The sequence below is a fragment of the Cucurbita moschata genome, unplaced genomic scaffold, assembly GCF_002738365.1.
Source record: "Cucurbita moschata cultivar Rifu unplaced genomic scaffold, Cmos_1.0 Cmo_Scf00052, whole genome shotgun sequence".
Taxonomy (NCBI): domain Eukaryota; kingdom Viridiplantae; phylum Streptophyta; class Magnoliopsida; order Cucurbitales; family Cucurbitaceae; genus Cucurbita; species Cucurbita moschata.
The window spans coordinates 1,106,632-1,121,973 of NW_019268568.1; the positions used below are offsets into that span (position 1 = coordinate 1,106,632).

At 37.6% G+C, this 15,342-nt stretch overlaps 2 protein-coding genes and 1 long non-coding RNA gene across 4 annotated transcripts; 2 read left to right on the top strand and 1 right to left on the bottom strand.

Moving 5' to 3' along the window:
- Nucleotides 1–53: 53 nt before the first annotated feature.
- Nucleotides 54–1,011, bottom strand: LOC111436108. Its single transcript, XR_002709179.1, has 2 exons — nt 346–1,011; nt 54–286 (listed from the first exon to the last, which is right to left on the bottom strand). It is a non-coding gene; the product is annotated as an uncharacterized LOC111436108 (long non-coding RNA).
- A 1,193-nt stretch (nt 1,012–2,204) lies between these two features.
- Nucleotides 2,205–11,116, top strand: LOC111436106 (putative glucose-6-phosphate 1-epimerase). 2 transcript variants are annotated; one of them, XM_023073789.1, is made up of 9 exons: nt 2,205–2,569; nt 3,244–3,318; nt 5,069–5,125; nt 5,211–5,371; nt 5,500–5,640; nt 8,197–8,299; nt 8,385–8,484; nt 9,963–10,212; nt 10,747–11,116. In XM_023073789.1, exons 1-8 carry the CDS (start codon nt 2,450–2,452, stop codon nt 10,175–10,177), a joined length of 972 nt encoding a protein of 323 aa, XP_022929557.1. In that variant the 5' UTR covers nt 2,205–2,449; the 3' UTR covers nt 10,178–10,212; nt 10,747–11,116. The 2 variants fall into 2 exon arrangements, with proteins under 2 accessions (XP_022929557.1, XP_022929558.1); XM_023073790.1 differs by having other exon boundaries at nt 10,753–11,116.
- Nucleotides 11,117–12,605: 1,489 nt separating this feature from the next.
- On the top strand, nt 12,606–15,342 carry LOC111436107 (nifU-like protein 3, chloroplastic). The gene is made up of 4 exons (XM_023073791.1): nt 12,606–12,896; nt 12,996–13,074; nt 14,127–14,425; nt 15,045–15,342. The coding sequence occupies exons 1-4, from the start codon at nt 12,783–12,785 to the stop codon at nt 15,234–15,236; spliced, it is 684 nt and encodes a 227-aa protein (XP_022929559.1). The 5' UTR covers nt 12,606–12,782; the 3' UTR covers nt 15,237–15,342.

The following is a 15,342-nucleotide window of genomic DNA, read 5'->3' on the forward strand; positions in this document are numbered from 1 at the left end:
CCCCCCCCCTTTTTGAGCATATGTTTAGTTTTCAGTTTTATTTTTTCATTCAATTTTTTTCAGGAGAGAAGTTAGGTGGTCTGCAATTTAGTTTTCCTTTTATTTGCATTTCCCGAGGAAGAACAACCGTGTGTACAGCAGAGTGTAATACTTCAGATGACAATAAACTTATAAAAAGTGTGATTTTCATTATATCTTTCCCTCTAAGTTTTCCTGCGCTTGCTCTTTCGATTTTGACATTTCTGTTCGGGATGTTTGATATTCCAAGGTTGTCATCTTTCAACAACTGTTGTAAAGAACGAGTTATCAAACCGATCTAAAGTGCGTGAATAGAGTGTCACATACCTTCAGACATTGTGAAGCATTCAAGCTTGTGACCTGTAGGTGCCATTTTGAGTAAGGATTGAATCTACAACAAAGCTTTCTTAATTTTATTGCTCAAACAACAATATAACCTAATTTTACTCCAGAGATAAGACGATGTATTTTCTTAAAATGGTAATAAATTCATATTCACTCATATGAAGAACACGTAATCCCAACTTAAAAGCAGATTCAGATTTGTAACTACACCCCAATTCATTCAGTTTCCCCAAGCCAATTCAAGATTTAAAACCAGACCTTCAATGAAATTCTAAACTAAAAAACATAGAACATTCCACTAGGCGCCATGGAAATTAAACTTATCTGAAGGCGCAGCCGTAGGGAAGACGTTGCTCCTGCATCGAATTCAAGAAATCGTTCGAACTCCTTGGATTGTGAAGTTAAATTCGAGCAAAATGATGATCTTGAGCCTACGGAATAAAGGAAGAATTAAGGTCAGAAGAAATCTCCGGAATGAATTTGAATTACCTGTGGCGTGAGATCAAATTAAACAGCTAAATCGTTGTTGATCAAAGATGAGATCTGGAAGGAGTTTGAATTGAAGACAAATTCCTCGCGTTTTCTTTTTTTATTGCCAAAGAAAATGGAAACTTCTGGAACCTAATTTCGTCGTCTTCTATAAATGGAAGATCCCAACTTCGTCTAGTTCAATTTCATTTTCCCCTTCTCACGCTTTTAATTAAGCAAAAATTAGCATAAATCACCTATAAGGATGTGCTGCATTATTTACATGTAATGACGAGGGATAGAGAAGTCTTTTCCATATCCGTCTCGTTTTTATTAATTTTTGTAGAGATCAAGTAGTGTAACAACCCATACTAACAGATATTGTCCTCTTAGACTTTCCCTCTATATTGTCCTCTTAGACTTTCCCTCGGCTAACAGATATTGTCCTCTTACGCTTTCGCTCTATATTGTCAGCTTTCTTAACATATATTTCAACAGATATTGTCCTCTTTAGGCTTTCCCTCTGCTAACAGCAGATATTGTCCGCTTTCCCTCTGCTAACAGCAGATATTGTCTATTGTCCTCTTTAGGCTATATTGTCTATTGTCCTCTTTAGGCTTTCCCTCTGCTAAGAGCAGATATTGTCCTCTTTAAACTCTCATTTCTGGGGTTCTGCTCAAGTTTTAAAACGCGTCTGCTAGGGATGGTTTCCACGACCTTATAAAGGTTCCTCCCCAACCAATGTGGAACATCACAAGAAGGGATTCTTGGTTCGATGGAAAACTTTTAAATTGAGTCTAGGACGAAGATTTTATTTTTCCATATGTTGTATACTTTTTAAATATTTATTTTAAAAACTATTCTAATTGCATATATATAATAAGTTATTATATATTTAGATTGTATATATAAATATTGATATAAATATATTTACATATAAATATGTAGTGGGATGGAGTGGGATGGGTGGAGTCGGGGTCGGGTCGGGATTGAAGACAAAGACGAAAATGAGAAATGCAATTACTTATAACGTATAACATGTCAAGTAAAAGGAAATAAATAAACACAATTAAGTAACTTAATATTAGCAGCAACCAGATCAGTAAATTCTAAATAATGGGAAGGAGAAAATAAAAATCAATTTTTAAAAATCAATTAAAAATAAAATAACGGGGCAAAATAAGATAATTGAACTATTGAGTTATATTTATATCTATAAATATAAACATTTAAAATTTTGCAAAGGGAAAAGTAACGTTTTATTAATTTTGATTATATATATATATATATTAATAAAAGTAGAATTAAAACCTTAATAGTATTTAATATTAGTATTATTAATTTTAAAAAAATTTACGGAGTTTAATGTGAAGACAAAAGACAAAAGGAAATGCAGAGAAAGGAGTTTCACGAGATTCCGAGATTTGCAGTGACTTGATGGTGACTGTTCTGCTTTCCACTTTCTGATCAAAATGCCAACAACAATATAAACCAAAGTTCGAGTACACGGCTATGGATTAACAGCGCTAACATTCCCGATCTGAATCAGGAACAAGGACGAACACTACACCACCGACGGCGAAGATTTCCAACAACGAAATCATAAAGGGGCTTCTAAATGAGCGGCGAAAAGGTTGTGGCATCTTCTGGAGCTTCTTCGGGCTCTGTGGACGTCGTTAAGGGCATCAATGGCCTTGATAAAGTCGTCCTTCGCGATCCTCGTGGTAGTTCTGCTGAGGTATTGTGGGGGATTTGAGTAATTCAGAAATGAGATCATTGCTGGAATTTTCTAGGCTTTGTTATTTGAATGTTTTGCTTGATTTATTTGTGAATTTGTTTTTGTGAGCTCTTTTGAGATGTGGAATTGATCTGATTTTCAACTAAGGTGTTCGCGTTCGCCTTCTTCCGATTTTAATCGGGGGAGTGGAGTTGGGATCTTAATTTCTGTGGCTTGCGTTTCTTTCTTTGTTGCTTTGATTCTATTGGATTTCTGGATTGAATTGTATGTTCTCTCGGGTTAAAATTTGGTTCATCTGTTCTTGTATTTATATTCGTGCACGTCTTTAGGATCTTGGGCTCGGCCATTTTCGGGCTGTGTATGTGTGCATGACATTTCTGATCTCTTATTTTCACGTGCATCAAAGATTTTAGTTACTGTAATGAATTCTTGGAAGGAACTATAGCTGGACAAAATTTCTACCTTCAGAAGGGGGACGGTGGCTGTAGGGAAAACAACCCTGTGACAGGACTATTATCTTCTCTTGATTCTAAAACCTATGTTATTTATTACTCGATGAGTTCATGCTTGTCATTCTACTCAACTCCTGGATTTCATTTTTCTGTAGTGTTCATATTTGAGCAGACAGGTTTTGTTTCTTTATGTGGCAACTGATTAATGTTTGTTCTTTCCAGGTATATTTATATGGGGCCCACGTGACATCTTGGAAGAATGATCATGGGGAAGAGATGCTTTTTGTTAGTAACAAGGTGCTATTGAATTTTCATTTTACATATTTTTAACCAATTGAATCATTCTAATTTCTTTGATACACTCTCTTACTTTCGACTATTCTAACCTTGGTTAGAATAGTAGAAATAATGAAACAGTTCTTGAGTTGGTCTTATCTTCAAGTTCCAGACGATACTTTTTTTTTTTTTTTTTGGGTTCTAGAAATGAGGTTGCGTTCTTAATCATGAATAATTTCTTGGTGTTTTTAGAAGATTTTTTTGGGCCTAGGATTAGCACGAGTAAATGTCAGATTATTGTACTCATTGCGATGCGGAGAAGCTCAAAAGTTGGGGCAAAAATGATGGGTCTCCCTTTTGGAAGTAATCCCAAATCCATCTCCTTTTAGAATCTGGTGGTGGGCAAAGTTAGGAAAACATTAGCCTCTTGAAAGAAAAGTTTCTAAAGCTGGTAGACTAACTTTGATTTGCTTTGTCTTGAGTGGTATCCTGTTTATTATTTCTCCTTCTTTAGAGCTTCATGTGCAGTTTGTAAGAACATTGAGAAGCTTATACCCAATTTTCTTTGGGAAGGGATGGAATGAGGAAACTTGTCGTACTTGGTTTGGTCGGAGGTATTGAGAGGCTGGTTTATTAGCCAAATGGCTTTGGCATTTCACCCTTGAACCCAACTCTCTCTGTCACAGGGTTATTGAAAGCAAGTATGGTCTTCATCCTTTTGAGTGGCTATTGGGTAGGGTTAAAGGCACTTACCATAATTTGTGGATGATATCTATTTTGAGCTCCCTTCTTTCTCTCACTTGGTTCATTGTGTGACGGGTCAGGGGTAGGAAACGTATTATTGGGAAGATCAGTAGGCGGGAGATAGATCCCTTTGCTTTGCATTCCCTTGTCTCTATCATTTGTCTTCTTTAAAAATCATGTGATGTCTGATTTTTTGGTCTGGTTGGGAAGATCAGTTTGCTTTTTGTTTGGGTTTTGTTGCTCTTGGACTGATAATGACACAATAAATGTTGTCTCTCTGCCTTGCTTATGGAGGTCTTTTTTAGGCTTGGGAGAAGGGATGTTCGAGTGTGGAGTCCCAACTCTTTGGAGGATTTTTAGGATTGAGTGCCCTTCATAATAAATTATTTTTAATTGAGCTTTCTTGGGTAACTCGTTGGTTTGGTGGCAATGTCTCCTTCCTCCTGGTGAGGAGTTCAATCCCCATTTTCCCCTGCCCCTGTTTATGGTGTAATGTAATATTTCCAAAAGGACTAAACTTTTGTAATCACTATGTAATTTTGATTAACCTTGATCGGAGGTGTTACTTGGTGGTGGTCATCTCTACCCCAACCATTAGTTTCTGACTCGTTTAGGTTGTCCTTGACATTGTTATGCTTCTTATAAAAAAAATTTAGAAGGATTGAGAGAACGTTCAATTATTGATATACTTTTTCCATTCTAACATTCTTAAGATCATAATTAACATTGGCCTACGCTATTATTTTCTTGTTAAATCTTATATACTTGATACCATTTCCATGTATTTGTACTCTTATTTCTTATGATGTACAATTTAGTCTTCTAAATTCATAAATCCGGTTAAGAATGAATTTGAGATTTTCTGTTAACTGAAACGTGATTGTTTCTTTGACACTGATATTTTTATCCTTGGTAACCGCAAGAGCGTAAGGTTGTTGCTGTCATTAATTTATCCTTGAACTTTGAGTTTCTTGTAATTTTAGGTTACTTTATCAGAATGATTAATAAATTTTTTGTTGCTGTGCAGGCCATTTTCAAGCCTCTAAAACCGATTCGTGGAGGGATTCCGATATGTTTTCCTCAAGTATGTGCTTCTTTGCAAGTTAATGCACGGAATGGACCTTATGTTTGATCTTATTCTGTTGCATAATAATTATGCATTCGTGCAGTTTTCAAATCTTGGTCCTCTTGAGGCACATGGATTTGCTAGAATAAGACTTTGGAGCATTGATAATAATCCACCTCCTCTTCAAACGAATACCTCCAGTAAGACTTTTGTTGATCTAATCCTAAAGCCCTCTGAAGAGGATGCAAGGGTTTGGCCTCATAGGTAAAATGTTACATGTTTACTTGCGAATTATTCTGAAAATTCCATATAGGGTTCATGCAGCGTTGTCATTCCTATCACTACAAAAATTTCCATTCAGTCAATAATATCGTTCTTTTACTAAATTGTAGTTATGAGTACCGTCTGAGGGTATCTCTAGGACCTTCTGGAGAGCTATCATTGACATCACGTGTTAGGAATACCAATGCAGATGGAAAGCCTTTCTCGTTCACATTTGCTTATCACACTTACTTCTCAGTATCAGACATAAGGTACCAGCAACTTCACCTAATACTTGTCTGTGTTTTTCAAATATTTACAAATTGTTGATGAGGTTCTCAGCTCTTATCTAAAACAGTCAAAAGGAGGTAGAGTTATGGTATAAGACATACTAGACAGAGCTTAGAACTGGTTTCTACCATCAATTTTGAAAATGTTTACTTTCACCTCATTTTTCAAGCAAGTTGAAGCTTAATTCTCTTCCCCAGCCATCAGTGTGGGTTTTATCATCACAATTATGCAATTTTTGTTGTACTATAGTTTGATTGCTTTTGAAATTGAAGCAGGGACATGTTGATGGATCGTCATTTTGTTTTCCATGCACATGGAAAACATTTCTCTGGTATTCTTGGGAACTCTTGGGTTTTCGGTGTGTGAGCAATATTTGGTTAGAGAGAAATTGGAAACCATTTTGAGGATTCCTTTGCTAGGAACAAGTCTTTTTACAAAGCTATGTTTTGGATGAGTAGATGGTTTACGCTTTCAAAGTCTTTGCGTAGTTATTCTTCTTTTCATATACTAGTCAATTGGAGGGTTTTTGTAGCTATGTTGGCTAGTTTGGAGGTTTCATCTTCCTCCACTTCTTACAAGAAGAGAGAGAGTAAAAAAAAAAAAAAAAAAGGAAAAGGAAAAAGAGAATAACATGACGTTGTGAAATTGGACACGTACCTTAGCAATAAACTTGATTGTGTGTAGCTGAGAAAGATGTTGACTCAATATATTGAAGATTGTTTCGTCAGTACTTTTTAGGAATCTTCCTTTGGTTGCTTCTCTAGTGCTTTTCAGTTTCCATTTGCACCGTAGTGAGGAAAAGCATCTCTGAGGCATTTTTTTCTCAAAGCTACAATTAAAAAAAAAAATCCTTCACTACAGCTGTGCTATCTCTTTCCTTCTTTATCAAACAAATTGAAATAAGCTGACAGAATTAGATTTACCACTGAGTATTGGTGTAATATCAAGGAAGTAATGAGTCTACATTTTCTGTAATTTAAACGTGACTACTAATATGAGGTCCTGATTTTCCAGCATTTTCAAATTGAAACGGTTGAGCAAGCCCCTTTTAGCTAAATAGTTTTTGCATTTTTATCTCGAGTGCAGTACCTTATTGCATAAGGTTATTGTGATCAAATTTTGGGCCATATCCGTCTGAAAGGATCTCTATTGGGTTAGAAGCACTTACAAAATCCTTTGGAACGCATCATTGAGGAGCTTCTAGTTTTCATTCCTTTTCCTTGACAGTCAGTTGGGGATGGGAGGGACACTTTTTTTGGGAGGGTAAGTGGTTGAAAGATAGAACCCTCTGCTCTTTGTTTCCTCATTTATTCCATTTATCCTTGATGAGGAGTCAGTCGGTAGGTGCCGTTCTATCTCATCCCTTGTCCTCTCCTTTGCTTCAAGAGATCTCAGTGCAAGGTTCAGTCATCTTTTAGATTCTAGTTTTCTCTATGGGCTTGTATGGTGAAACCTTTCTGTGTGTTCTTATTTTTTCTCAATGAAAGTTTAGTTACTTATCCAAAGGAAAAAAAGTTAAATTTGTACTGTGAGTAATGTGTTAGTTGTGTACCACTTGATTTTTTAAAGATAAATTAACATTGATATCTTGCGAGAGGAGAAAATTTTGTTGAAGGGAAAATTTGAAGATCTTGATAGGAAGGAGGCTTTATGAGAGTTAAATCTAAGGTGAAGTGGGCCAAAGAGGGGGTCTCCGATATGTCTTTTTTCCATAATAAATTAGCAAAGGAGAGGAGGAATAAGAATAAGAATCTCATTGATTCTTTAGTTGGTGAGAATGGTGAAATTCATTAGAGGAACAGTGCGGTGAAGAATGGGATTGTCTATTTTCTCAGCCCTCGTTTTCCTGAGGGCTTCATCTGGATCCCTATTTCTGATAAGTTAGGAAAGAATTGAAGGCTCCTGTCTCTTTGGAAGAAATTTGTAAGGTAGTCTTTGGTTTTGAGAGGGACAAGGTGACAAGCTCGAATGACTTCATGATGGCTTTCTTTCAAGATAATTGAGAGAGCTTGAAGGGTGTTTTTTGGAAGGTCTTTAGTGAGTTCTATGAGAGGAGAGAGGTATAATTGCATCATGAATTTAACTTATATTTGTCTAATTTCTAAGAAGGGCAGAAGAAAGGTAATAGGCTTTTGGTCAATTAGCTCAGTTACGAGTATATATAATTGGGAACTACTTTGTCTAGATGGTTGTGGTGTTTTCTTTTGGAGCTGAGTGCCTGATTGACATTGGTTTTTTGTGATTAATTATGGTTTCTGATTTGTGTGTATCTTCCTCTTCTGTTAATACATTCCAGTGGAGGTTTCCATGTAAAGAATTAGCTAATTAGGAGAAACAACATTTTCAAATAAATTGAATTCTGACCATCTTACAAATCTCATACGGAAAGAAAAAGTTTTTTTCCTCTGTTTCTTTACGGTAAACCATCCATTTTTGCAGTTCATTTTCGCTTATTGGCACAAAATTTGAAAAATTGTTAAGGGTAATTCAAGGCTTGTTTATCTTGTATCTAAAAAGAGATAGTTGCCTATGGCCAGTGAAGTTCGGGTGGAAGGTTTGGAGACCTTGGACTATCTTGACAACTTGCAGAGTAGAGCGCGTTTTACTGAACAGGGGGATGCTTTAACTTTTGAATCAGAAGTGAGTTCAGGTATTCTATTTCTTCTCGTTCTTTTAGTCATTACATTGTACTCAAGACATTCTCTTTTGTGTTTGGGTTGAATAGGTGGACAAGATATTTCTTAGCTCTCCATCTAAGATTGCAATTCTGGATCATGAGAAGAAAAGGACTTTTGTAGTTCGAAAAGAAGGACTTCCAGATGCTGGTAAGAAGTGTTTTTCTTTTTATTTTCCTGTTTAATTTCAAGGAACGAGGGTCGTCCTTGAGGCTTCGAGTTCTTTTAGTTGTAGTTCCCTCATTCAGGATCTTTACTCTCACAAAAGGGTTCTGGATCAAAATCTTTGTTTTTTAACTTGGGAGGATAAATATCCTAGAAAAGTTAAAATTTTCATCTGGGGAGCTTATTTTAAGAACAAATCATCTGCTTCAGATAAGATCCTAGGAACCCTTCAATTCACAACTCTTTCTCCAAGTGTAGCTGAATCTCAAAATCACATACATCAATCACAGTAACAAGGCAACCTCGTTTTGGAACATGCTTTTCTCTCCCTTCGGCTGGTGCTTTTCTTTGAACTCAGAACTCAGCAAATATTTACTCTCTTTTCAAGAAAAGACTTTTTTTTTGCCTTAATCTCATCAGTGCACATAGATCGAGAGAAACCATATGTCCCCTTTAGCCAAAGACAGAAGTCCTTTCTTTTTAATAGTGTCTTATTTGTGCTTATTGGAATGGTACTTTTGTAACCTTCATTTTCCTTGGATGCTTCAGTCTCTTTTGAATATTTTACTCTGTTTTTTTTTTTTTTTGGTTCTGTTTCTTGGGGGGAAAAAAAAAAGATATCTGGACAATTGAAGCTCTGCATCTCTAGTTTTCACCAAAACCTTTTCCATAAAATACCACCTGAAGGAAATCCTACAACAAGTGAATGGGACAGGAATTACAAGAAAGATTCTCAACTGGTATAAATGTGCCACAAATCAAAATTACAAAACTTGAGAAGCAGAGCACTGAGTAAAAGCAAAGAGTTTGACTAGATCTGGAAAAGTCCCGATAAGATTCATCGTCATCAGATGAAGCACCCATTTGTCCCTTCCATACCAAAGCCTCCGTAGAAGAGGCCCCACAGCATAGGACCAAATAAGTCTAGCACTACCATTAAAGAAGGTAATGGAAAAGAGTTGCTGATGCTGAACTATTCTTAGGAAAGCACCATTCGATGTTGAGAATTTGAGCAAGTGACCCCAGCAAGCTGTGCAGCAAACAGGCAAGTGAAGAGAAAGTGATCTTGATCCTCCATATCATTTTTTCTCATAAACACCAGCAGGGGCATAGCATAGCACTAGGTACCTTCTAAAGAACTTTGTAGGAAAAATTCTGTCCAACATTTTGGGGAATTTGGCTTTCCTAATAAGGTTCGTGAAATGTTGGTATGGGTTGCTACTCAAAAAAGGTTGGCACTAAGGATCCAACAGAGAAGGCTCCGCTGCCTTCGAGGGACCAAGTCTCCTTACCCTAATGGTTTCTTAGGGGCTCAATATTATTAAACTTACTAATTAATATGAGTATAATAACCAAGGATAAGACCCACATGATCAATGTGAATTAATGGCTTTTATTCTGCTTTCGCGTCCCCCAAATGTTCCTTATTTGAATCTCAATACAATTTTATTTTATTGGCTCAGTGGTCTGGAATCCTTGGGATAAGAAAGCAAAGGCAATATCTGATTTTGGAGATGAAGAGTACAAGTACATGCTGTGTGTGGAGGCTGCAGTTATCGAAAAGCCAATCGCTCTGAAACCTGGCGAGGAATGGAGAGGAAGACTGGAGCTTTCTGCTGTTCCTTCAAGTTACTGTAGTGGCCAACTTGATCCTCAGAAAGTCCTCCACGGCATCTAAAAAGTTCATCATTCTGTTCAGTTCACATGTATCAGGTACGAGTTTCTTGTTCGCAATAGATATTTTACTTTTCTTGGCTTTATCATGGCTGCTAAAGATTACAACTGGGACAGAATTTTCTCAATTCCAATCAACGAGACGTATTGTATTGATTTTTTTGAGTAATATATCTGGAAATCCTCACAGATTTCTTATTAACACCATTTCGAACCCATCGAGTACATTCCAAAATAATTGTTACTTGGGCATCTTTACTCTTGGCCATGAACCTCCCTTGTATTTTTTATTCACGCAACTCTTCTATTTTCCGATCCAAAATGAAGAAAAAAAGAGAAGTTGGCAACTCAAAATAAAATTATAAAAGATTTGGTTGCAATCAAATAAATAGTAATCCTTCATCGTACTTGGTCCTCATAACAATACTTTTCATCCACAATGACCTAATCATAATCTGTTGATACTCATTTTATGCACTGAAGATCTATCCCGACTTCTCTGTGCTTTTGTATTCATTATTTTGAATAGCAAGTTTTCTGTTTAACGATATTAATGGCTTTTATTCTTCTCAGTTGCAGGTAATTGTTTTAAATAACCAGTGGATCTAGGCAAGACAATCTGCCCTCTCTTTTTCTTGTTTATTTTCCATATTTTGGATTGGAAGATAGATTTTGGAGAAGAGAGTAAAATGAACAGTAAGTGGTCCTTTGTGGATGGCTATGGCTTCATGAGTTGAGTGTCTGAAACTTAGTATATTTTCCGGCAAATGGTTATTTACAGTTTCCATTTTGTCACCAATTCAGTGTTTATCTGATGAACACTTTATTTTGATGGTCTGGTTGTTCAGTGATAACTTCTGTGTTTTACTAGTTTTGTTCTCTACATTCAGATGATTTTAAGTAAAGAAAAAAGGACCCATTTTATAGGGAGTTCCTTTTTGAACTTTGCCACTTTAGGGGAGTTTATGATTATTGGACTAAATTACTCGATGGATTTTGTTTTGAGTTTAACAATTGTAGGATCATAGATTGAACCATCCACCTTTGAAATCATAGTTAATTGAACCATCCACCTTCGAAATGATAGTTAATAGTTGGTGCTATATTGCTCGGATTAACAGAGTGATGATTCAATACTTGCGCTAAGAAATCCAAAGTTTAGATTTGTGGAAAATTAATGTTTAACTTGGATTATATGAACTAAATTGGAACTTCTAAGATTATAAGACTTTAATTATTTCTAAACTTTAATAGTAGGATTGGTTCGATTGGTTCTTTGAAACGATTGCGGTTCATATTGATTGGAGTGTAATCTAATTATTCTTTGGAAAAATACAATTTTGATCCTTAATATTTGAGCTCGGCAAATTTAGGGTTTTGAGACTTAAACCTAGACAATGTTCAAAATCAAGTGGTATTTGAGATTGAATAATGTCTCATAGATTCATGATATATAATTAGAACACTATCATAGTGAAGTAAAAATTATATATTTTTGTTCCACGGAAGACATGAATAATTAGATATAAATTAAACAATATCATGTCACAAAAATACCACTTGCCACAATCATATTCTTGCGGCAACAGTATAACGATTGTGCAACTTTGTTCTAAGCGGGTGTATATAGCAACCTCCAACACGCGGGCTGGGGTGCAATACCGGCACGGTATCTGTAAATGACACGACATAGGCATAGGAAGGCCAATGCCTCGATAGAACCCGGATGGATGGATGTTCGGGAAGTTCCGATGAGATGAGCGACACGCAGGCTCGTTCTTGATGGCATGACCGAACAAATTGTGATGGCTGACGACATCCCGAGACTCGGGGTGGCATCAAGATATATGGACTATATTACGGGAAATAAGATGACAAGATGAGATGCGACGTTGCATTGAGAGACCTTGGCCTGAGCAGAGGCAAAGTTGAGCCGAATGACTTGCTTAGTGTAGAGGCAAGTTGGATGTGTCGCAAACGATTGAATATGCACGCACAGGTGGCGTGTGTGGTTGAACAATCTTGGATTCCGCTTGTGTTTGATTGGCGAAGACAAACCTCGCAATCATGCACGCGCAGGTGGCGTGTGGTTGAACAAGCTTGGATTCCGCTTGTGTTTGATTGGCGAATACAAATCTCGCTTAAAGTCCAATAAAACCACAAAGTCGGGTGAAAAATATATATGGGGCTTAATTCTCCTTAAGGCTGGTCGTGAGGCGAATAAGTCAGTCTCGAGAAAAATTTAGACTTTGCAAATAATGTTGATTTATGCTCGAATCTCAAGTCCAAAATAAAGCGTGATCGAACAAATACATTTGAAAATAAATAAATTTAAAAAAAAAGGAAGAAAAGAGTGTTATATAGTGTGAGCAGAGAAAGAAAGGTTTAAATAACATATAAGTTTAAATCGAACGTGTGGCTCCCTTTATCCACATTCTCCCTTTTCTCCTTCCCAATTTCCAGCCACAAAATTTGGCCACACCAATGACGATCTTCATCTTTATCACCCAATCACTGTGTTTCCCTTCTGCAAAATTCATAACCCAAACACATTGCCCTAACTCAGCACCGCATCCCACTGTTTATGAGTCTTCATAGCTCGCATTCCAATGGTAGCCGCTTTCTCAACTCGAGCTCAAGCTCTTAAACCAACTCCAACCACTGCAACTCTGTATCGGTCACCGTCTGAGCGAACTTCGGCTTCCCATTTGTCATTCTTCAAGGTTGGTTTCTTGATTCTGTTTTTGATCTTCTGCAATTCCCTTGTTTTGTTTGTGCAAGTTTTTATTAGGCAACTGATTGGGCGGTATTGTTTGAATCAGAGTTCGTTCTTTAGAGGTCAATTTTGTAGCCGGCGCTTTCTTGGATTCAACTCAAGTTGTACTCGGAGGCGTCATTTAGGTAGCATTTCTGGATTTTGCTTTTACGATGATCCATAACGAATATGAAAATTTGGCTATTCTTGGAGTGATGGGATGATAGATTCAAGATCATGTGACAGCGTTAGATGCCATTTCTCTTCCAAATTCCAATTTCCTGCTTCTTTTCTCTACTGAATGCTTATAACTGAAACCATTAGGTCTGTAACATTCTGAATGAGCTTATCGTGTATCAGTGAGATCCCACATCGGTTGGAGAGTAGAATGAAAAATTCTTTATAAGGGTGTGAAAACCTCCCCTAGCGCATTTTGAAAGCTAGAGAAACCCAAAAGAGCAAAGAGGACAATATTTACTAGCATTGGGCTTGAGTCGTTACAAATGGTATCAGAGCCAGACACCGGGTGATTTGTTAGCGAGGAGGTGTGCCAGCAATGACGCTAGGCTTCGAAGGAAGGTGGATTGGGGAGTCCCATATCAATTGAAGAAGGGAACAAGTGCTAGCGAGAACGCTGGACCCCGAAGGGGGTGGATTATGAGATCCCACATCGATTGAGTTGGAGAACGAAGGATTCTTTATAAGGGTGTGGAAACCTCCCCTAGCAGACACGTTTGAAAAGCCATGAGGAGAAAGAGAAAACCCAAAGAGGACAATATCGGCTAGCGGTGGACTTGGGACGTTACAAATAGATGTGTCAGCTAGGAGGCTGAGCCTTAAAGGGGGTGGACACAAGGTGGTGTGCGAGCCAGGACACTAGGCTCCGAAGGGGATGGATTGGAGGGTCCCGCATCGATTGGAGAAGGGAACGAGTGCCAGCGAGGACGCTAGACCCTGGGGGGTGGATAGTGAGATCCCACATCGGATGGGGAGGAGAACGAAACATTTTTTATAAAGGTGTGGAAACCTCCCCTGGCAGACGCGTTTTAAAAGCCTTGAGGAGAAACTTGTTCATCCTAGTTCATAGTCTCTAGTCATCCAGTTAGTATAGTAAGTAAGAAACTATTAAGAACAAACTAGTAACTAAAACTAATTAACAAATTTTGACTGGAATTTGATGGGTTTTGGTGTTCGTAAGGAAACGTGGTGTCACCCAGTTGTGTTCTTCCATTGACTGAGGAAAATGTGGAGAAAGTGTTGGACGAAGTAAGGCCAAGCCTGATGGCTGATGGAGGGAATGTTGCTTTGCATGAGATAGATGGGCTTGTTGTGATATTGAAGCTTCAAGGAGCATGTGGCTCTTGCCCAAGCTCAACCATGACACTCAAAATGGGAATCGAGACCAGACTCAGAGACAAAATTCCTGAAATTTTGGAAGTTGAGCAGATCATAGACACTGAAACAGGACTTGAACTCAACCACGACAATGTTGAAAAGGTCAGATTCTCTGTTCAATTCTCTGCTATGTTACGAATTTAATAACACTTGCATAGATGATCATAGAATTTCTTTGCAACAACTTAACTGATACACGAAGCATGCTATGTTCTGGTTTATATGTTTAGATACGGTTAGTAGGTATTGTTTTCTTTGATCTTTTTTCTTAGGCTTCCCTCAAGATTTTAAAACGCGTTTATTAGAGAAAGGTTTCCATACAAAGAATGTTTCGTTCTCCTCTCCAACCGACGGGGGATTTCACAATCCACCCTCCTTGGGGACTTAGCATCATTGCTAGCACAAAACCCAGGGCACCGATACCATTTGTAATGGCTCAAGCCCACCATTAATAAATATTGTCTTCTTTAGGTTTTCTCTTTTGGACTTCCCCTCAAGATTTTTAAAATGTGTCTGCTAGGGATAAGTTTCCACACCCTCATAAAGAATGTTTCGTTCTCCTCTTCAACTGACGTGAGATTTCACAAATCCACCCATTTGAGGCCCAGCGTTCTCGTTGATACTCGTTTTTCTCTCTAATCGATGTGGGATCTCACGCATTGTTATATATATATGATCGACTAAAAAGATTAGAGGTTCGAAAGTCGGGTATGTTTTTCAGTTACTTGCAGAGATTAGGCCATACTTGGCTGGGACAGGGGGTGGAATTCTGGAGCTGATAGAGATAAAAGATTACGTTGTTAAAGTGCGGCTGAGTGGACCAGCAGCTGGAGTTATGACAGTTCGAGTTGCTCTCACACAGAAGTTGAGGGAGAAAATACCAGCCATTGCAGCTGTGCAGCTTATAGAATAGAACCAGCTTTGATTCAGACATGCTCACCTCATTTTCTCTTTTCATTTCATTATTTTCTCTTCATTGATTTCTGAACTATAAGAGTGACAGAGAAAAAGAATGAAAA